At 38.7% G+C, this 21,809-nt stretch overlaps 3 protein-coding genes across 3 annotated transcripts; 2 read left to right on the top strand and 1 right to left on the bottom strand.

Annotated features, from left to right (window-relative positions):
• The first annotated feature begins 68 nt into the window (after positions 1 to 68).
• serpine2 (serpin peptidase inhibitor, clade E (nexin, plasminogen activator inhibitor type 1), member 2) lies at positions 69 to 5,313 on the top strand. Its single transcript, XM_037268477.1, has 9 exons — positions 69 to 306; positions 2,048 to 2,321; positions 2,399 to 2,617; positions 2,693 to 2,890; positions 3,524 to 3,722; positions 3,809 to 3,906; positions 4,359 to 4,445; positions 4,536 to 4,619; positions 4,814 to 5,313. Exons 2-9 carry the CDS (start codon positions 2,054 to 2,056, stop codon positions 4,849 to 4,851), a joined length of 1,191 nt encoding a protein of 396 aa, XP_037124372.1. The 5' UTR covers positions 69 to 306; positions 2,048 to 2,053; the 3' UTR covers positions 4,852 to 5,313.
• An 856-nt stretch (positions 5,314 to 6,169) lies between these two features.
• On the top strand, positions 6,170 to 15,459 carry wdfy1 (WD repeat and FYVE domain containing 1). Its single transcript, XM_037268476.1, has 12 exons — positions 6,170 to 6,378; positions 8,395 to 8,462; positions 8,568 to 8,641; positions 8,803 to 8,857; positions 9,466 to 9,616; positions 9,689 to 9,801; positions 11,268 to 11,394; positions 11,634 to 11,739; positions 12,145 to 12,246; positions 12,341 to 12,471; positions 12,598 to 12,706; positions 13,106 to 15,459. Exons 1-12 carry the CDS (start codon positions 6,242 to 6,244, stop codon positions 13,163 to 13,165), a joined length of 1,233 nt encoding a protein of 410 aa, XP_037124371.1. The 5' UTR covers positions 6,170 to 6,241; the 3' UTR covers positions 13,166 to 15,459.
• A 566-nt stretch (positions 15,460 to 16,025) lies between these two features.
• Positions 16,026 to 21,215, bottom strand: LOC119132940 (DHRS-12_like_SDR_c-like domain-containing protein). Its single transcript, XM_037268479.1, has 10 exons — positions 21,074 to 21,215; positions 19,683 to 19,816; positions 18,979 to 19,061; positions 18,796 to 18,891; positions 18,591 to 18,672; positions 18,458 to 18,519; positions 18,155 to 18,259; positions 17,896 to 17,986; positions 17,066 to 17,203; positions 16,026 to 16,862 (listed from the first exon to the last, which is right to left on the bottom strand). Exons 1-10 carry the CDS (start codon positions 21,127 to 21,129, stop codon positions 16,747 to 16,749), a joined length of 963 nt encoding a protein of 320 aa, XP_037124374.1. The 5' UTR covers positions 21,130 to 21,215; the 3' UTR covers positions 16,026 to 16,746.
• Positions 21,216 to 21,809: the final 594 nt, after the last annotated feature.

The raw sequence follows: 21,809 nt of genomic DNA, 5'->3' as shown, positions 1-21,809 counted from the left end.
CTTTTACTGGCTTGTATACGTCACAAATGTTTCTTTGATAATTAAAAAGTTCATTGAATTCTTTTATTTTGAATGATTAACGGATGTGTCGTCGCAACGTTTAATGTTTGGTTTGGAGGAGGAGTTGAGTACCTTTCCGTTAAAGTAGTATTAAAACTCGCGTTTTCTTTGAACGATTAGCATTTTAGATTTACTTCTCACACCTCTGTAATATTTTGTTCGAACGGCCGTGAGACTTGAGATTTTGGTTGGAGAAAGTTCTAGTTTCACCTGTGGGGCAAGAGGAGCACGCGTCTTCGCGTCATAGTAAGTTAACGTCGTTTAATTCTACCACGTTACACTTGGCTCAACTCCGTTTAGTCATTCTGATGCTTTCACTCTCAATTGCGCTTAAGCCAAGTTAGGTAAATTGTCACAAACAAAACTGCTGCGTAGAACTGTCTAATCGCTTCAATTCTGTTGCGTTTGTTGGTTTGACTTCATTGTAAAACTACATTACGTGAGAGTCGTTTGGTCAAAAGGCTTGTTTTCTTGATGGTACCACCAAACGTTATGAATAATACCTTAAAGTAGAACAAAAATCATTACAGATAGTGATAGTAAAAAAAAGAGAAGCTTGAACTTGAAAACAGTGGCGCAACTAAATGTCATGAAAACAGTGGCGCAACTAAATGTCATGTAGTGTGATTAAGAGTTACGTATTTTCAATCACAGGTAAATGCCATCCATCTAAAACACTTTGTATATTATCCCGTCATGTATTTTCATGAATGCTGACATTTTAATGAATCTTTATATAATATACCGTATGAAATAAAAACCAACCATGGCATTTCACGTTGGTACTTATCAGGTTAACTATTTTTAATATAATTTAGCCGAACCACTATAAAATACAAAAGAGGATTGACTTTTTTCTCAGAATTCTGACTTTAAAGTGCTTTAATAAGCATGTCAATGATGACCCAGCACTGAGGTCAAATGACCTTGTTAGGAGAAAAGGAAGAGAATTTTACATCCCCACAACAAATACTTATCAGGAAACGCACACTAAAAATACTCATCATCATCATCATCATCGGTTTAAAGTCCGCTTTCCAGGCGCCGCTGGGTTGGACTGGGTTCTCGATATGGCTTTCTTCCACCGGGAACGGTCCATGGCCATCTCGTGGTTGATGCCGAGTGCCTTCATGCCGGCTGCCACGGTCGTCTGCCACGGTCTTTTTAGGTCGGCCACTGGGTCTTGTTCCCTCTACGTTATACGACATAACTTTCCTCACCCAGTCGTTCTCGTCCTTCCTCACTACATGTCCGTACCATCGCAGTCTGCCTCTCCTCAAATACACTAAAAATACTGCTGTGTTCAATTTGGTACACCCCCTATTGCTACCTTATAATGTTGCACAGCAACTTCAACACAACACCACCCCAAAAGCAGATTCAATTGTAAATTTAATACAGGAAAAAAGTTAACTTATTATGATGATATAACCATCACCGGGCGCCAACTGTCCACAGCAAAGTCTAGGGGTGCACCAAAAACTGCATTAAAATCATTTTGTTTTTTGATTTAAAGGGACCCTGACATGAGCTATGAAGCAAATCATCCTATGGATGCCTTGATACTTGATCAAAACACTGACTTATTCACCAAAATTCCGCCTTGTTGTCAAATTACAGGCTCCACCAGGTCGACTATTAGCCTAACATTGAACGAGCAGATTTTTTGCTGGGTGCGGCCAAGGCGCTTCTTTTCCACGTGCTTTCACATCATCAACTGAAGAAAAACACATGCTTTTGAGTCAGTAGGTGTTCACCAAATGCTACCTTAATGTGCAAAATATTAATATAATAAGTATAGTACCTCTACCTGGCTGCAGCATTGGATTAAAGCATATATAAGATAATCATAAATGAAAATGGTTTGGTTACTGTGCTTATCATATGCACTTCAAAAATTCAAAACATAAGCCCACTTTATATCTCCCAAATCAATTTTCAAAGTCTTTATGCCTCTCATAACATATCTGTATGTGTTTTTGTCAAGGTCAACATGAGGTCCCTTACATTGCCGGTTGCCTTTGCACTGGTGAGCCTGTTCTGCCATACAAGTGCGCTGTCCCAAGCGCCTTCATACGGGGAACGGGGATCGGAACTTGGTATTCAGGTGTTTCAGCAAGTGGTCTCCTCCAAGCCCCTGGAGAATGTGGTCCTTTCCCCTCACGGAGTGGCCTCTGTTCTTGGCATGCTATTACCGGGAGGTCATGGACAAACCCGCAAACAAGTCCTCAATGTGCTGCAATACAAGAAAAATATTAAAGGTCTGTAAGAATTTCTGCACAAAGTTGTGAGAAAGGCTTGTAATTTGTGTTCAGCACCCATTTTTTGATTTGCACAGGACCTCACAGATTGTTGAAGAGACTGCATAAGAACTTGACCACCAAGGATGCCGTTCTCATTGCCAACGGCCTTTTCAGCCAAAAGGGCTTCCCCATGCTGAAGAGCTTTGTCGACACCAACAAAGCAAACTTCCAGACTGAGAGCAGGAGCATGGACTTCGGTCACCCTCAAAGGGCAGCAGATAAGATCAATGCCTGGGTCAGCAACAAAACCAAAGGTGGATCATGTGAAATGTAATATCAGCTTGACCAGTAATTATGAAATTCATTTCTAATGCTCCTGTTACATCCAGGTCACATCACAAGCCTCATCAAACCAGATATGCTGGATTCTGCCTTGACCCGCTTGGTCATTGTTAACGCCATCTACTTCAAGGCCTTATGGAAGTACCGCTTCCAGCCTGAAAACACCAAGATGAGACCCTTCACTGGGGCCGATGGCAAAGTATTTAAAGTTCCTATGATGTCCCAGCAATCAGTCTTCAACATCGGTAAATTGTGGTGATACGTATCGGATTTTTTGTAACGCGACCGCAGTCTGAACGGCCAGGTCGCATACATATGCATAATTTCCCCAAAATACTTTTTCTTCTTCCTCCCAATTCGCGTCTCTCTATATAGTCCGTGTCCCCTACACATGGTAACATATTTACTTCTGCAAACATTATGTCCAATTGTCGTTTTGGTACCTTAACAAGGTGGAAACACAGATTAGATGTGTTATAATCCCACTTGATTTGGATGCACCCTCAAATTAAACCTCAGTCTGATCTTGATCGCTTCATTTCAAATCAGTTTTGGTATCGTATAGAGCTCTAAAGCTGAAAATTGTCAGCTTCTAGGTTTTTTTTTTATATAACAATACAATGTTGTATATTTATCAGAATATGGTCATTTGGGACATGACTATGTTGAATTGAATGGATCAATAAGAATGCTGAGTTTATTGGTTGAGTAAATTATTATTATTATTAGAACTGTTATATTTTAATTTTATGAGATTAGTGTTGCTACAGTTGTAGCTGCACATTTATATTTTTCGATATTATGCTGCTATTTTTCACTTTGCTGTTAAATGCCTTGATAGAGAAGTAAATGGTAATAAATGTTCTTTCATTCATCAGGCATAGCCAACACTCCTCAGCAGGTGAATTATAGGGTTATCGAGCTGCCCTATCACGGCAACACGACCAGCATGCTCATCGTTCTACCCACTGAGGAGGATGTGCATCTATCCCAAATCATCCCACACATTAACACCGCTACTGTGCAGAGTTGGAGAAAACTGATGCACATGCGCAAAGTGCACTTACTCATCCCCAAGTAAAATACATTACACTTGATAAGCCACAGTTACAGTTTGCATAGATAAAGATGGCAAATGTGTGGATGTTTGTGTATGTCTCTAGGTTTTCGGCGGATGTCGAGGTAGACTTAAAGGCCCCCTTGTCGGTGCTGGGCATTACAGACATGTTCCGTCAAGACAAAGCTGACTTCAGGCACCTGAGTGAGTGAAAGTTCTGTCAATCCCATTCCTCATATGACATGTTATTTTTATATCCAGCAATTTTAGTTAGACATGAGCAAGGTTTGAAAATATGAAGAAAATGTTGGCTGTTTACTGCTGCGGGCTTGTCAGACCAATGTAATATGTCAGTAAAGTGTGAAAGTCAAGCAAGTCCGTTCCCCTTTCCAGTAATTGAGGAAGCTTAAATGCACTATTGCCGCCTTGTGCTGCAAAATATTAAGACAGGACATGAATATTCTTTTCATTTCAAACCTGCACAATAACTTTTTCCATCCAAATCTTCACCAGAAATGTACACAGTAAATTTTGCAGAGCACAATACAGTCTTTAGATTTGTCTTTTTGTATATGTGTGCATCTGGAATTAAAGATCTGTCTGTCCGTCTGTCCGTCTGTCCGTCTGTCCGTCTGTCTGTCTGTGTGCTGCCTCAGGTTCGGAGCCTGTATATGTCTCCAAGGCCCTCCAGAAAGTCAAGATTGTGGTGAATGAAGATGGAACAAAAGCATCAGCTGCCACCAGTAAGTGTTTTGCTGAAACTGCTGTGTATTTATTTGGTCACTATTCTCTTATGAATAGTGGTTTTTAATGCTGTTTTCTCTTTTATTCAGCTGCAATTTTGATGGCTCGGTCCTCTCCTCCTTGGGTTTCAGTGGACAGACCTTTCCTGTTTCTTGTCCGCCATAACCCATCTGGTACAGAACTTTTCCTCATCTTCATATGTGTTAATCCTCCTATAGTTACATTGCATTAAAAATGCTCATTGGTACAAGGAAGATGCATTATATGACTTGTGGATAAACACATCATTCATATTACTGCCCTTGTTGCTTTTCCTCATGAAAATATTGCATGTCATGTTGATATATCACCCCCACCCTGTCCTCAGGTACTCTCCTCTTTATGGGCCAAATCAACCAGCCTTGAATCCAGTGCTCTATGTGCACCCCCATCTAGTGGTATTTTGGAGAAACACGACTTGCTTGCATGCACACAGACAAGCATACACACTTGAGCTGTAGATATTTGTTTTATTGCCTTTTGTTAGTCATTTTCAGAAATGCATGATCTGCCTTAACTTTCTTTTCTGGCTTTTTATTGTATTTTTTTAACATATAAATTGTTTTTTTTTTAATGGACTTTGAATGTCATTTGTGTGTTTTATTAACTGTGGGGTAGCATAACATGTTGACTAATCGTTTCTATTTTATTATTTTTGTCCATTTCAATAGATATGACTCCAGTCCTTGTTAAGTTATGGAGTTGCATGTCCAAATTTGAGGTCTTGCATACAGTGTTTTAATGTTCAAAGTTACTTTTTTGAGAAATGTTTCTGTTGTAATTCTTCATTTGGGAGCAATAAACACTCATTTATAAACGCTGCTAAAAGAGATTGTCTTGGTGAGAACTTGGTAGATCTGAAAGATTTTGAAGTTTGACCTATATTTGGCACTTGGATAAGGTGTGATCCATCCTTTTGAATTTGATAGATCTCATATCATTTTTTTATTAATTGGTATTGTAAATATCTGGATCACCTTTTGTTTTTGTAGTTTATTTTGCCTATGGCCACAGCAATATAGTATGAACTCGTGCAGCAAATATTGGAATCACATTTGTCCAACAATTCAAATGAAAACTAATCAGCAGTACAACCAAAAGGTTTCTCGAGCAGCTTCATCAAAATCGAGTCATTCCTTTTTGAAGAAGTTCCGAATCATAAATCGTTTCGAGCATCTCATTCAGTGGACAAGCTCTCATGAAACTTTCGTCTTAGTTGCTATATATTTTGGCCTTTTCTGAGTGAAAACACTCAACTTTAAAGAGCATTTGACGCAACCTATCAGACAAAATAGGAACAAAATGTTTAATCAAACATGCACAAGACAGTCAAATGTGACTGAACCAATAAGGTACACTATGAATATTACAAAAAAAAATACATAAACGTATAATATGTAAAAGAAGAAAATTACAATAATAAAAACAATGTCTGGTTGATTTTCGAAATTAATACAATTTCCCCTGCAATAAAAGAATGTTCGAAAAACAGACAAATAATCATTACATGTGGCCCATGGAAAACGAAACGTGTGTGAGGGGGGAATCTCAGAGAAAAAAAAAAGGAAAATACACAATAAGTCGACTTGTATAAATCATTATTTGTAGCGATTGTCACGCGGCATGGTTTGCTGTGCGCATGCCTTGCAGTCATTACGGTAATGTGAACAGCGTCTCTGTGTGTCAGCTGATCCTCCTGGACTGGGCGAGGAAGAGAATTAGCAGCAGGAAAACATTGTTGCTGGCTAGTTAAACCATGGCTGCGGAGATCCATTCGAGGCCTCAGAGCGCCAGACCAGTTCTTCTGAACAAAATCGAGGGACACGCAGACGCTGTCACGGTTGCCGTTTTAATCCCCAAGGAGGATGGAGTGATCACTGTCAGCGAAGACAGGTGAGTTTTCCAACCTAGCTAGCTTATGTTAGCTTTATTGAAGTAGCCTGCGGGTTTGCTCTATTTTGTGGCGACTAGTTAGATCCTGCAAAAGTGGTCAAACTAATGTTCAAGGCAACTAAAGCAGACCTATAAAACAAAGATTTTAGCGTGGGTAAGTTAGCTAAACCAATTTATCTGACTACAACTCAACATTAAAGATTTACTTTTTGAACGATAGGACGCTTATAAAATTATTATTAGGCGCTGATCTTTAATTGCGTTCGTATATTTGTTGTCGCTTTATGAACGTTCGACTTTGACATTGAACAGCTAACTGTAGCAGTAAACAAACCCGGTTTCTGTAGCAGTAAACAAGTCCGGGTTCCTTTCCATGTGTTGCCATTTAATCCCTAAAATCGATGCCAATATGTTTCAAATGTTTCGATACGATTGTGTACGTGTGTGTGCGCGGCTCTACAAGCACCCTTAAAGGAACGGCCACGAGCTGTGTCCCGTGAAAATCACATTTTAGGGTTACCACAGATAATGCCTTTGATAATTTGTTATACAACGATGCAATATAATAGCTGCATGCAATATGATCTACAGCTGTTATCTCATTTAGTGAAATAGCCACATTTTAAAACAGCTAGCAAACTAGTTTGCAAGTGTAGGAGAAGCATCATCATTTAACGTAAATGGGAAGTGGTGCATTTGGCATCACACTTGCTAATTCTGCAGGGAAACGAGGCGACGAAGCCATTGACCTCTGGAAGAAAACTGTTTCATCAGTTTTGAATGTACCTTATCATTGAATGTTTTAAAAGCAAGTTAAATGCAACTTTATTGTACTTTTGTTAACTTATGAACTGTGCTTAACAAATACTATACTGTGCTATATTGGAATAGAATACTGCAATCCACACTTGTCCATGTTTATAAACAATGTTCAAAAATCTAAATTGGAGCTTTTGATCATCAATTTGCTCCTTTTCTTATGTAATATCCCTATAGAACAATTATTAAAAAAAAAAAAAAAAAAGAAGGTCCAAAGGTATAAATTTTTTTTTCTAATTACCATAGGGCCAACATTACCCGTACATGCTCAAATACAAACATAACAGGCCAATAAGTTTCTCCTCTACCATCAACAAGCCTCCGACATAATTGCGGCTGGAAATTTGACCACTCTTTGCAGATGCTGCACAAATCTTCTCTAGCTTTGAGGTTCAGCTTTGGAAAAACAATTTAAAAAGCAGTTTTGATATGTCTTTGGCATCACTGTCCTGTTGGAACATCCACATGCGTCAAGGTTTCAGCAGCCTTCATGTTGATTTGGTGATAGTCTTCCCCACTGGTGGCCCTAGAATGTATTGTTATTACCACCATTCTTGACAATTAAATTACTACAATAATCTCAGGTTTAAAAGCTTCATTTTCATTCTCCTAAACATACTTATGTGGGTAAATAACAATCATTGTCTTGTTCGATCATAAAATTGTAGCCCAGAAGGTATTTGGATTGCCTTTGTGAGCAGCTGCAAATTTCAGTCGAGCTTGACCGTGTCGATTTAGAAACAGGAACTTTTTTTTCTTGGTTGGCACACTCTCAGTCCATGGTGATTGATTTCTGTCACCACAAAGTATGCTTTCAGCTCTTTAGTGACACCCCAGTTGGGATTTACTGTAAAAGTAAACATACAACAAAAATAATTACACTCCTTTTAATATTCAAATACAACAGCTGTTTTCTTTTAAAAAATATTGCTACTGCTATCCCTAAAGTCACTGTAAAATCCCATTGACATGCTAACAAGTAATTAGCATTGACTTCTGGGAGTGGTGCGTTTAAATAACAAATGTTCACACACAAATATATCTTTCACTTTGCCACAGTTTTATTGGCAGTATTTTTTCAGAGTTCCAACACATCAAAACACAAAAAGCCAAAAACGCTTTAAAGCATAGATCATTAAACAAAGGGACCCATAATGGTTTGTTTTCTTAAAGTTTTATCCTTCTTTTCTTTTCCAGAACCATTCGTGTTTGGCTAAAGAGAGACAGTGGTCAGTACTGGCCAAGTATATATCACACAGTCTCCTGTAAGTAAGATTTTGAAAATGTCCGTCCATTCTCCAGTATATAAATAAACAGCACAATACACCATGTGCTAATGGTGATGATTTCCTTATCTTTCCATGTTTCAGCTCCCTGCTCATGTATGTCATATCACCATGACAGCAGACGCATCTTCATTGGGCAGGACAATGGAGCGGTTGTGGTGAGTCAAAACAAATGGCCTTGTTCTCATTTCAGGGTCAAGCTTTGTCTTTTGGTTTTTCTTTCCATTATTAAAAAGAGGCTTATTTAAACAGCGCTCCTCCTTTTGCCTTTGAGGGTGGGTTCGTTATTTGACTTGAAACTTGTTCTTTTGCCCTTAAGGAGTTTCTCATCTCTGAAGATTTCAACAAGATGAACCATGTAAAAACATATCCAGGTAAGCTGTTTTGATAATGAAGCACTTCAATGCGATCAATCAGGGGAGACCGAATATAATTGCTGGCCAAAATGTTGTCTTTGTGTCTATACATTTGTTATTTTAGTGTGAGAAGAGGTTGTCGCCGTAGTGATGGGAAAATGAAGCTTGATGAACCAGTTGTTGTATTCTTTGACTCCTCTAGATGGCAATGTTGGTTTAAAGTGAGGGTTTTAAGAAATGGCAAGTCGGTGGGCTTTCAGCTCTTCGGTGAACAGAGAGTGCCATCTAGAGGTCTAACGAAACACAACAACAGGTTCATGAATCATCTTGAAGCTTCATTTGCCCATCATTAGTTGTCGGTGGTTCTCTAATGATGTTTATGTGTGTATTATAAGATTACTCTTTGTGTTGGAGTAAATAAAGCTGAACAATACAATCAAACATTTTTAAAAGGACAAAGTATTCTACAGTTGTGTCTCAACAGGTGAGCCGTTTCCAGTCAGGTGCTTATCTTTATTTGCAGATTGGTACACTAAGTGCCATAATTTAACATAATAAAAATGTATAAATGAACACAATGTCAATTTGCAAATGTAGACAAATGTCCGTGCGTGTGTGTTTTGCAGCTCATCAGAACCGCGTTTCAGACATGGTGTTTACCCTGGAAAGCGAGTGGGTAGTGAGCACTGGCCATGACAAGAGTGTTAGCTGGATGTGCACCCAGAGTGGAAGCATGCTGGGCAGACACTATTTTACTTCCTGGGCTTCCTGTCTACAGTATCCCTTATTCATTGTTCTAATACAACAACCATTTCTTTGAATACTTTGAAAGCTTAACACCCTACTCAGATATGATCATGAGACTCAACATGCCTTTGTTGGCGATTACTCAGGGCAGATTACACTGTTGAAGCTGGAGAAGCAGACATACTCCGTTATCACTACACTGAAGGGCCATGAAGGTATGCCACACAAAAAAGCACACTTAATGTATATTTACGTACTGAAAGTGTATACTACACTCCCGTTCAAAAGTATGGGGTCACCCAGGCAATTTAGGGTGTATTCAGACCAGAAAAGTCTGTTATTCCGCTTGTTTGGTCCAGACCAAAAGCGGACTTAATTTATTTTCGTTTGGTGCTGTTCCTATTCAGACTGTACATTTTGCAAGTTAATTATATTTTGTAAACACACCCAGGCCGACGATCTGTGCTCCCATTGGACAGCAATGACCAGAGCGGCACACAGTATTTGAAAATTTATTTTGTAATACTGTACGCTATTTTGGAAAATAAAATGTTACCTGATCATTGATGGAATGATCGATGGAATAATCAATTCTAGAAAATATTCATCATTGACAGTCCTTCTATCATCGATGACATTTTCATTTTCATCAACTTGTTAACTGTTCAGATGAGCCTTGTGGCTTTTTTGGGAAACTCACTTGAAATCACATGAACACAAAGTGTTTCCGTAGTCTTAAGTCTTACTGGTATGGCCGTCTTTTAACGCATGTCTAATTGTGTAAAAGCCAAAAATTGTGTTTAACCACGGCTGTATTTTTTTACAGTTCTGCAGTTAGGCATCTAATTACACAAGCTAACAGTTTGCTCATGAAACATTCATGTTGACAAATATTTAAACGTGGCAGTAAAAAAAGCCTCACAATTCAAATGCATTCTGTTTTTGTTTTAATGTCCTAATCAAAAGTCCAGGGTATGATGCTTTGTTCACTCCAGTACAAGTTCTGTTTTTGTATAAATATTTAATGAGTTAAATGATTAATCCAGTCATAAAACTCCAGCAGAAAAGGTCTAATTTTATTTGATCTCACCATTAAGTTTAATTGACTACTGTTCTGAAAATTTCAAGTCATATATTTTTGATAAAGTTAAACAAATGAGAGAATATCGGCTACCCTTCCTTTACTTATGCTCATAAAATTACAACTTCATTCTTTTGTGGGAGTATAAAAGTCTCCTGGCACCCCGCAATATTTTATTTTAAGACTTGTAAATAATTGATGTATTCAACACTATTTCTGTTTGTTGAAAATGAACAAATAGTTCAAGCATTTGTATTCCCTGTGGACAGGCACAAGTTACAGCTACTTGAGCTGTAGTTGCATTTTATGCCAGCAGATGACAGTCTTAAACCAAAATGCTCAAAACCAAAATGTTTATTGTACTGTAACAAATAACATATGTGATATAAATAACGGTAAATGTATACTTAATAAATAAAAAAATTCGGACAAATTAAGTAAAATTGGATAATTTCCTGCAACACCCCTGATGATCTCATGGAACATTTGGATGTTCTGGTTGGTAATTACTGGAAAGAAGGCTCGTAAATGTACACTAGGTGGCGCCAAGTAACCAACTGTTGCTTAAAACAGCTCCCTCCTCCCTCTTGCTCTTTTCAGGCAGTGTAGCAGCCTTGTGGTGGGACCCCAACCAGAGACTGCTGTTCTCAGGTGCCTCTGACCACAGTGTCATCATGTGGGACGTAGGAGGACGCAAAGGACGAACCTTATTGTTGCAGGGACACCAGTAAGTTCAGCAGCCTCGCGTTTATGTGACTGAAATGTTTTGAAAAGTGTATGCACCACATGATATAACACAAGTTGTCTGGTTCATAACACCATGTCTTCAAAAGATTCAGAGCAATTTTGAGCACAGCAAAGTTTGCACAAGTGATTGTGCAATAGTTCATGAATGTTTGCACTTGTGACAGGGAAATGTTACATTACCATAAAAACTGTGATGGAAATCTATTCTTCAACTCTCAGTGAGCGTGTCCAGGCACTACGCTATCTCCAGTTTACCAGGCAGTTGGTGTCATGCTCAGCTGATGGCGGCATCGCAGTGTGGAACATGGATACAACCAGAGAAGAGGTTTGCATCAATAATATATTTATGACGAAAGTGATCTGTGACTAATCAATGGCTCCTTTGAAGAGCAGCTTTCTAATTATAAGGAGCATTTTTTTTGCATGCTATTCTTGTGGACGTGAAGCACGGGTTTAATTAAACGCTAAAAATGCGACAATATCACAGGGGAGTTGTAGGGCTGCAGCTGTTGAATATTCTATTCATGTACACTGCTAAAAATTCGATACAATATTTGGATTATTTTTTTTTCCCCAGCATAAAGAACAATGATGAATGCAAAAGAGAAAAAAATCCCTTTACTGAAAATAAGCCACAAATTCATCGGTAGTCATAATTAACAAAACCCAGGTTTTGCAGACCTTCCGTACAATAACATGAATCTTGCACTCTGTTACCTTGTTTCTTCAGGCACCTCAGTGGTTGGAAAGTGACTCATGCCAGAAGTGTGAGCAGCCTTTCTTCTGGAATGTCAAGCAGATGTGGGACACTAAAACCTTGGGGCTCAGACAGGTACCAACCATTGTTGTGCACATATTGCTTTGTTCTCGTCGTGTGTCATTTGTGTCATTAGTATGAATGTGAATGTGTGTTTTCTGTGTCCTAGCACCATTGCAGGAAGTGCGGCAAAGCTGTGTGTGGTCGCTGCAGTTCTAAACGCTCCACGTTCCCAATTATGGGCTTTGAATTTCCAGTGCGGGTGTGTGACACCTGTTTTGACTCTATCAAGGAAGAAGAGTGAGTCAATTGTTGTGTACATGTTTTTAACATATTTTTCACTTAAAGTTAAGAGTTTTTGTTTTTTATGAGACAAACTAGAGACAAACCTGATGAGTTGTGCATTTCTTTGTGTGTGTGTTATAGTCGAACACCATTGGCCACATTCCATGAGGGGAAACACAACATAGCCCACATGGACATGGACCCATCCAGAGGCCTGATGGTCACCTGTGGAAATGACCGCATTGTCAAGGTTGAAAATGTTTTTGTTTTTTTTACTGTGTATGATTGATAGTGCTTAAAACGAAGGTCTTTTGTGACTAAACTATATCTGGAACTGTGCTCTATTTTCTTGATACATTAAATGAGTATAAACAGTTCTTTGCATCTTTGCAAGGTGTATTAGACTGTGAGGAATGCATATGCATTGAGGAATTGTGGAATCTAAAGCAGGTGTTCGCAAACTTTTGATTTAAAATTAAAATGGAGACACCAAAGCCTCCACATAAGTGTGAATGAAAGACCCTGAGGTTAAACACACTTTGTCTTGATGATGATTACGGTTAAGTGCCGTAATGATGTCACATCGAAAGAGTCACATCTTCATACTAGGTGAAGTTCTTGACTTGTCATCGGGTGTTTGTCTCTACAGATCTGGGATATGACGCAGGTGGTTGGCTGTAGCTTAGCAACAGGCTTCTCCACACGCTGATTGGTCCAGTCCACTCCTCTGGTGTCATGGAAACCCCTCTGTACAGTGCATCATCGCCATCATGCCTGAACCCTGCAGCTTCTGGGGGATGTGCACGTGTGCGTGTGTGAGTGAATGTCAGTAGCATAGGTCTACGTGTCCCTTTTTTTTTTTTTTTTTTTTTTGCTTGATCCTTTGAAATGATCTGTGTCACTACTTTATTTAGTTCAACATGTATATGAATGTATGTGACCCCACACAGAGCACTAAGCACAATTGTGTGTGTATGTAAACGTGTGCATGCGCCCTAATGGGAAGAGTGTTATTAGTGTTTACGTTTAAGATTTCTGTTCCTTTTGACAAATGTTGACAATGGTCAGTTGTTGTTTTTTTATCCTTGTACTGTAATCTTAGGATTCACAAATTCCTGACCTGCCACACACATGCTTCCGCTGCATATTTTTTTGCAGTCCACTAACTGTGTCATACTCAGTAACATGTATAACCACTACATCTGTACGAATCCTGCTTCATGTTTAAAATGTAAACAATTGATTGGAATTACTTTCTGACCCCAGTTATCAGTACCCCCCAAGCTTTTGTTCTGTCTTTTTCACCAGAAGGCCTTAAATCACTCTCAGGAGGTTTTACATCAGTGAGTTGTCACTGGGTGGGGGCGCTTCATTTCACATGTTTCCATGACCACTTTGTGCAATTCAGCCACAAATCATTTATTGTGTTTACTTGTGTACGTTTTCAAATTGTGTACACCATGATGCAGCTGCTGTGATGCTGACACGCCCTACCTTGCGTTGATTCAAAGTGAGGCAAGCAAAACTAGCGTTGCTATAGCAGCAGATCATCTTTGCAAAGTCTAACACTGATTAGTAGTGGCGTCAACAATGCTGTTGCCAAGATGGAGCAATAGACTGTTAAACTCAAGTGTTGAGTAGACAAATTGCACTGTTTGTAAATTGATTTACCACATGGTGTGACACTGATGGCCAAAACTCAAATCACTTCTGAGACTTGCTAATAAGATAAATTCATTGAGCTCAATCGGATTTTCACCACAAAGGCAATTAGTTAATTGACACAAAAATTTGTGGAGCACAAAATGCTGCACTTAACTTAGTTCCCGGCTGTATTAGGCCTTTCAATTTTCCTTCAAATGATTTAAAGACTAGAATCCTGAAACATGTTCAAAGCCTTTTACAGTTCAGTACCTGTGATTGTCCCCATGCACTCTCGTAATGAACTTCTGGATGTCTCTTCTTTTGGTTTCTTTGTTTTTCTTGTTTATCCCTCCTTACTCCAAACACATATTAACAAGGATTCCACTTGGGAGGAAACTCATACCTACACAGAGTGAAAGAATAGTTGGGTTCGTAGCGATCCTATAAATGGCGGCTGATTTATGCTTATGTTGGATACCTGCCTTATTTGGTTCTGAAAAAGTGAACACCATATATTCCTGATCACATTCCAATTTCTGACGTGTGTGATTATATTTGTAGTAAAGTATTTATTATCTGTGTAAAATGTTTGTTTTTTTCCTTATTATATGATTACAAACTTTATAACGGTATATGGTATATTCAACCATGCTAGCATAAAGTCAGAAGCTTAGCTTGGTGGAAAACACTCCGCCTTTCACTCTACAAAATGCTAAGATAAAGGAATGAAATGAAAACTTAGTCATGTATTAGTTGTTGGGATAAAAAATACCGGACATTGAAGATTCAAAGACTTACCACTGTAAACACGGGAAAAATGGTACTAAATGAAATTTACTGTATTCAATGCATTATACCACTTTCTGGATTTGTATTTATTGATTAATTTTGATTACCACTTTTTGTTATTAGATGTTGACTGTCCTTTCTTTAAGCTTTCAGAATCTATTTTCAACAGGAGACATATGCACTCTGAAAACTATCGGTGAAATCTATACTCAATTTTGGGGAGCTTTCTGTTATATTAGATGCAGAGTGCAGCTTTCCTTAACATGCTGACCAGGGGCCGCCACAGTGAAGCGAGAGCAGCTCGTTATATTGTTAATATAGTGAAGTTGACAAAATATTATTGTTAAATATAGCGACTCCTAAACCCTTTGAGTGACTGTTTTTGAAAAAGACCAGACTGCAAATTGAATTACGCAAAGCCCCCACCAGCTCATCAGATATGATGTTGTTTCACTGTTTTTCAATGAGTGTGCAGATTCAAGCTGCGGACACCATACCAAACACAAATGCTATTTTTTCCTACCAACCCAACTCCTGTTGCAGTGTTACTGCTTGGGAGGAGGAAAAAAAGGAACTGTGACTAATTTAGCACATCTAATATTAAAAAATAGAATCAGACCTTAAAATAGCAACAAAAATATTTTTGTCATTCACTCTGTTATTGTTTTTACTCCAAGGAATTGATGCTAATATTATGCTAGGCTTATAGGGTTCAGTCAAATGAAAAACCTGAAATGTTTCTTTAAAAATCTGCAACATCCACAGGGTAACCGGGGATGCTGATCAATAGTCAAAGCTATTTTCTCATGTGCTAATAACGTGTCTTGCATTCAGAGCATTTCATGCTTTGAGGGCTCATCAGTGGCGGGCTTTCACATCTAGTTTTTGTCCACTTCCTAATGGTTATTTGCTTCCGTGACACCTAATGGAACACTTAGTATATTTGAAGTGCTTCATGTTTCGTTTTGGTCATGAAACCCAAGAAAGGTTTTATAAGTGGTAACTGTAACCAGATGAGTCATTTCACATGATTACCCTACAAACCCTTTTTGTGGATTTCTGTGTAATTTTATGTTTGCAGTCTGCTTGTAAAAAAAAATGTTAAAAATGCAACAAGAAGCTCATTTCTAACAAACGTTTCAATGACAATGGATTATTGCTTGATAATAAATGACAAATTACAATATGTTTCATTTTTCTTTTGCTGAGTAATTTTGTGAATAAGAAATCACTCATTTCTCCTTCAATTTTTGTCATTTTATTTGAGAATACATTTCCAAATTTAAGTTATGTTAGTTAAGAAGCCTGTTGTCAAAGGTGCTGGCTAGATAATAATCATGAATACAAATATTGGCCACAATTACAAAATGCATGTGTGTGCTGCATTTAATGGCCAGAGATATCATTTGACTCCAGTTTGAATTCAACCTGACACAGCAAGACGACAAACAAACAAAAAGAAACATGTCTGTTAGTTACCCATATAAACTAGACACAAGAATGAGGTTGAACACATAGCTGGGTCTGTGTCAATAAATAGTGTCTGAGACTTTGGTCTGATCAGATTCCCATCTGATTGACAACTTTCAAAAGTCACAGTGGGTTTGGGAGACTTGATGAAATGTCACAGAAAACATCATAAAACAATCTTTAGTTAGAGTCTATGACACAAAAGTAAAACCAAAGTTCTTTCATCATCCAAATACAATCCTTGCTTAATTGTGTTTTCTTAAGGCTGTCTTAAAGGACATCTTAAAATTATATTATGCAGGTATGGGAAAGATGGGCCACAGGTTGGCGACTTGATGAGTATTACTAGTGTTATTAGTGCGTGTGATCTGGTGGTCTCCTTCAACCTTAATGTGGTTGGAACATCTTGGCCAAGTCATCCAGTGCAGATATGAGTTTCTGCTCCTCCAGTGGGCAACTGTGGGTCCAAGCCAGTGGCAGGTGGGTGGCCACCATCCTCCGGTCTGTGGAAACACACAAATACAAGATTTTATGTGAACAGTGGGGAAATAAAAGTAAAAGGATGTTAACTTGGAAGGTCTTTTGTTCTGAAACCCGGAACCCAATCCAATGGTTTGGCGTTGATAGGGCACTCATAAATTACTCTAGTTAAACGTTGTTCAAAAGTCCAAGATTCCAGTCGAAGTATCTCTTTCAAGAGTCTTACCCTGATAGAAGCGACCGCTGGGTTTGCCAGCGGCAGCCTCAGACACAGCCAGCCACACCACAGTGTCCGCACCCTGCTCCGGGGTCCGCAGGCTGTCCTTCATGGAGCGATGGAAGTCAGGCATGGCGTTTGCCACCGCTGATGCAAATACATGGGGGAAGAATGGAATGCACGTGTAAATATTGAATCAGTGGAATCTATTTAAAATGATACACTTGTGGCTGAGCTAATGAGCATTCTTTGTGGGAATAGAAGTGATGAGAATCGGGTAATGCCTTTCTCAAACAATTCATGGCCTAACTGTTTTGTGAAACAATTTCTCTGGTGTGTCAGGGTACAAAGGTGTTGGTGACACTTTTGGTGACACCGTTTGGTGACAATGAATTTTTTCCCATGATTTAAATACAAAGTACAAAATCACATGATCACCTTTGAAAGTTTAGTAATACATTTGTGAGTGATACAAGTAATAGGGGATGATGGAAAAATATTTTGAAATTTAAAAAACAATTAGCCTCGTTTTTTGGAATTAAAAAGTAAGAGTCGATCAGGCATGTGTAGACTTTTTATGTCCATCTTAACCAGGGGTCTTCAATCCTGGTCCTCGGAGGTGGTTTTTCTGGATGTTTTTTATGTAAAAGGAAGTTAAATTGAATTATCAATTTTTATGTCTCCCTGCTGCAACGCACCCGATTCAAATGATCAGATAATCAGCAAGGTCTGCAGAAGCTGGATAACAACCCTAATTATTTGAATGTTTTTTTTTTTTTTGCAGTATGGAGACAGGGTTTAAGACCCCTTATTTGAACTAGGACTTGTTATTGATGTACCAGGAGTGTCGACCCAGCCGGGATGCATGACAGAGAAGTGGATGCTCGGATGGATTTTTGCAAGCTGTTCCGTCATCACCACTTGCTGCCTCTGCAAATAACACAAGCACCCAATATAAAATAAATACCAGGTACCATGTTTTTAGCATCGTCTTCACATTTTTAGAATTGTTAATCAGGATTGCTTTTACTATTTGTCTTTCCCATGGAACTGAATTATTTCACACTTCCAGTATGAGTTGCCAGACACTGGTCATACCTTGTGTTGGGCGTAGACCATGGCGCCATCATAGCGGCCTCTCTCGGACTGCAGGTTTCCTATTCTGAGTTTCTGTACCAACATCCCACCTGATGACACAGTAATCTGCACAAGCAGGAATGGAGATATAAATGATGGTGGATGACCTCATCAGAATATGCACCTTACAAGGATTGTCAGACAAACTTGGAGCACTTATGAAAAAGTGCTCATTTATCAAGTCAGTACACATTATGTTAATAAATGACTTGTATTTTTTTTTTTCAACCCTGTAGATTAAAGACAAACATGTCTAGGACTCACCACTTTGGGATCCGCACTCTTCTCCAGCAAAGGAATGAGACTCTTGATGAGAATGTAAATCCCTGCAAGAAATAATAAGGATGAAGCATTCCACTGTCACCATTCCAGTTGCTAACCTGGTCGCAGGACTCACCGAGGACATTGGTGGCAAAGGCCTTCTCGAGTCCTTCCGTGTTCACTTCCCGCTGACTCATGATGCAGCCTGCATTATTAATCTACACATGATCAATCACAATCAAGATCTAGTAACACTGCACAGATGTGATATGAAGATGAAATTACGATCTTTTTAACAAGGAAGTGAAAATAGAATATTAATAATCATCATAATTTCTCACCAGAACATTGAGAGCTTTGTACTTTCTCTTGAAGGCCTCAGCAAAGTCCCAGACCTTCTTGGTCTCAGATAGATCCAGAATGTGCACATAGATCTCCTAGGGTCATATTCAGATTTTATGTGGAGCTTTTCTGTGTCCTTATTTATAAATGTTTGGAGTAACACAAGTCTCACTATACCGTACTTTATTTCCTGTCTCCTTGACAAGTTCAGCCCTCGCCTCTTCAGCCTTGTCCTTGTTCCTGCACACCATGTGGATGGTTCCACCTGTGGGAAACATTTTATTTATACTTTTTTCACTCTATAGCCAATGTATTAGAATACTCCATTCTAGACGAGACTGTCTGTGCCAGATGTACCAAGATCATTTACACAATGTCCCTAAATTCCCAGACATGGGATATGAATAATTGAACATCCGTTCATTTCCTATACTGATTGTCCTTATTGAGGTCGCGGGTTAGCTGATGCATATCACAGCTGACTTAGCGATAGGCATAGTGCACCCTGTTCCAGTAGACAATCTTTTGCAGTTTATTTTTTTAACTAAAAATACTCTATATATTTTTCTTTCTGTAACTTCTTAATACATCCATTCAACATTAAACACTTTCTGTACTGCTCATACAACAACACTAAACACTTAAATTTGAAATTAGGCCAGCGTATGAATAAATAATTATGGGTTTAACTCAATGGTGACATTCTAATTGTAGTGTATACATGTCCTGTTTATGGAAGTGGCAAAATAAAATCAAGTTCTTATGAGACACAACCACAATGGTTATTCCTGTTAATCATAGAAATGTTCAGAACATTTAAGCAATAGTCTAAACCAGAGTATGTGATCCAGTAATGGAAGAATTAAATGTTGATAGGGGCTTGTACCTCTCTTAGCAATAGCCATAGCCGTGGCTTTCCCGATGCCACTGTTGGCTCCAGTTATCATGAAGGAGCGTCCTGCCAAAGACACCTCCAGGTCCTTCTCCACAAAACGCTTGGAAGCTGACACGAAGGCATTTCTATGGAGAACGAACAAATACGTTTTTGCATCAGTGGCCTCTCCATGAGGACTCTTTATCCTGGACCCACTTGTTCAGGATTTGCATTCGAATCAGCTTGCACTGTATTGAAACTCATCTGACCTCACGTGACAGTGAGAGAGAAAAAGTGTCTGTATTCAGGTCAAAGGTCAGTAGGCAGACTTGGCATTGTGTTCCGCCTCACAGTTTGACTGTACACACGAGTGAGAGATTGTGCCTGGCAGCGGATGTGACAGGAAGAGTTTGACGGTGACTGACAACAGGAACGGAGTATGTGCACGAAAGTGTGTGTGGTAACCATTGTCCTGGAAGCTATTGTTGAGGAAGGCTGCACAAGGCCAAGTGAGACTGAGGCAAAATACCCGCTCTGTTCAGTGGTGTCATGCAGAGAGCTATTAGTGCAGGGACAGAGCGGGTCGCTCTGTTGGAGAAGCAACAACACAGAACAAAGGGGAGAAGAAAAAAAAAAGCATAAAAGCACCTTTTCAGAAAACCCGACTCACTGTAATGAGGAAAGCCTCTGATAGGCTGTAGATGGACATAAGTATTGGGACACAAACCATTTATAGCTCTTATTTAATATTGTGTAAATGAAATGTATGATGTCACGTTTAACTGGCTCGCCACAGTCACATGTCATTTATTGGCAACAATAGAAAAATCAAGTTAGTCGGTGGTCATTTCTGTCACTTCATCCTCAATTTATGTAATGTATATTTATGGCAGTTTAAGACGAATGTGAATGGTAGAAGGTCACTGTCATATCATAAACACAAAAACCATATCGTTAATTTTTTCAATTGATACGTCTCAGTCTCACACCTTCTTCAGAGATATAATGTTATCTCATTTAAAAATGAGAGGATTAATTTATATGAAGCAAAATAACTAACTGAATAAAATAATTTGCAAATTTTAATTTAGATGCGTCACGATATAGGGTTCCGTCTTACCTCTTTTCAATCACCCAAAGTATTTCACGTTATCACAAAAAGCATCAAAATTTGCTGTCAAAAAATCTGAAAATTGTTTCAAATAATGAGAACAAATTATACCCGATAACAAGATAGTTAGATATCTATATACAGACAGATAGAAATTAATCGTATTATTACTTTACTGTGTAACAAACCAGAAGCAAAGAACAAACAAAAACAAAAAGTATCATCATGAGAAGGGAATCAACCAAATTTAAATGAAACCTGGGGAGACATAAATTGAAAGCATCAGTCATACCTGGTGAACTCTGTCATGCCCTTGAGGAACCAGGCCAAGTTGCGGTACAGAGACATGGTGGTGTTCTGGGTCTGGAAGCATCAGGACGTTCTGCCCTCTTTGCTCCTCTTTTGAGCTGCGCTCGGACACCACGTGGACAGAACGAGCCTGCTCAGCCCACAACACCTGCAGCCCACCAGTGGCAGGCAGAGGGACAGCAATAAACACATTAACTGCTCCAATGAGGATTTCTGCAGAGATGTCAAATATCAAACTATATTCTGAAGTAGAAGTACAACCCCTGGAATAATTAAGTGCTGATTCAAGTCCTGTAGGTAAGTAAAAAAATTACTTTGAAATTTAGTTAAAACAAGTTAAAAATTAGAAGTGAATTTTGACTCTCACTTACAACCCGGTTTGATAGCTTGGCACAAAGAAAAGAACTTTGCTTGTCAGTGATAATCAAAGGGAAGCAAAAGAGGATGTTTTTAGCTGCATGACGAAGATTCAAGGCACACATTTGGAAAAGAAAGGGAAAAGTGGAACATTGTTGTGATGATTCCCAATTCACCAAACAAACTGGCAATTAAGCAGTGTTCGAATGGGTGGTAGAATTAAATACATTTTTCACTTTTATCACAAACATGGTCTTTTTTTATATACTACATGTGGTAATATTCTACAGTATGTGAGAAAAAACAGGAGTTTAAATTGACACTAATTTAGAGTTAAATATTTAGTTAATAACAACATTTCT

Source organism: Syngnathus acus, chromosome 13 (assembly GCF_901709675.1).
Source record: "Syngnathus acus chromosome 13, fSynAcu1.2, whole genome shotgun sequence".
Classification (NCBI taxonomy): Eukaryota; Metazoa; Chordata; class Actinopteri; order Syngnathiformes; family Syngnathidae; genus Syngnathus; species Syngnathus acus.
Note: the sequence above shows the minus strand (reverse complement) of the source record. Positions and strands in the feature narration are given on the sequence as shown.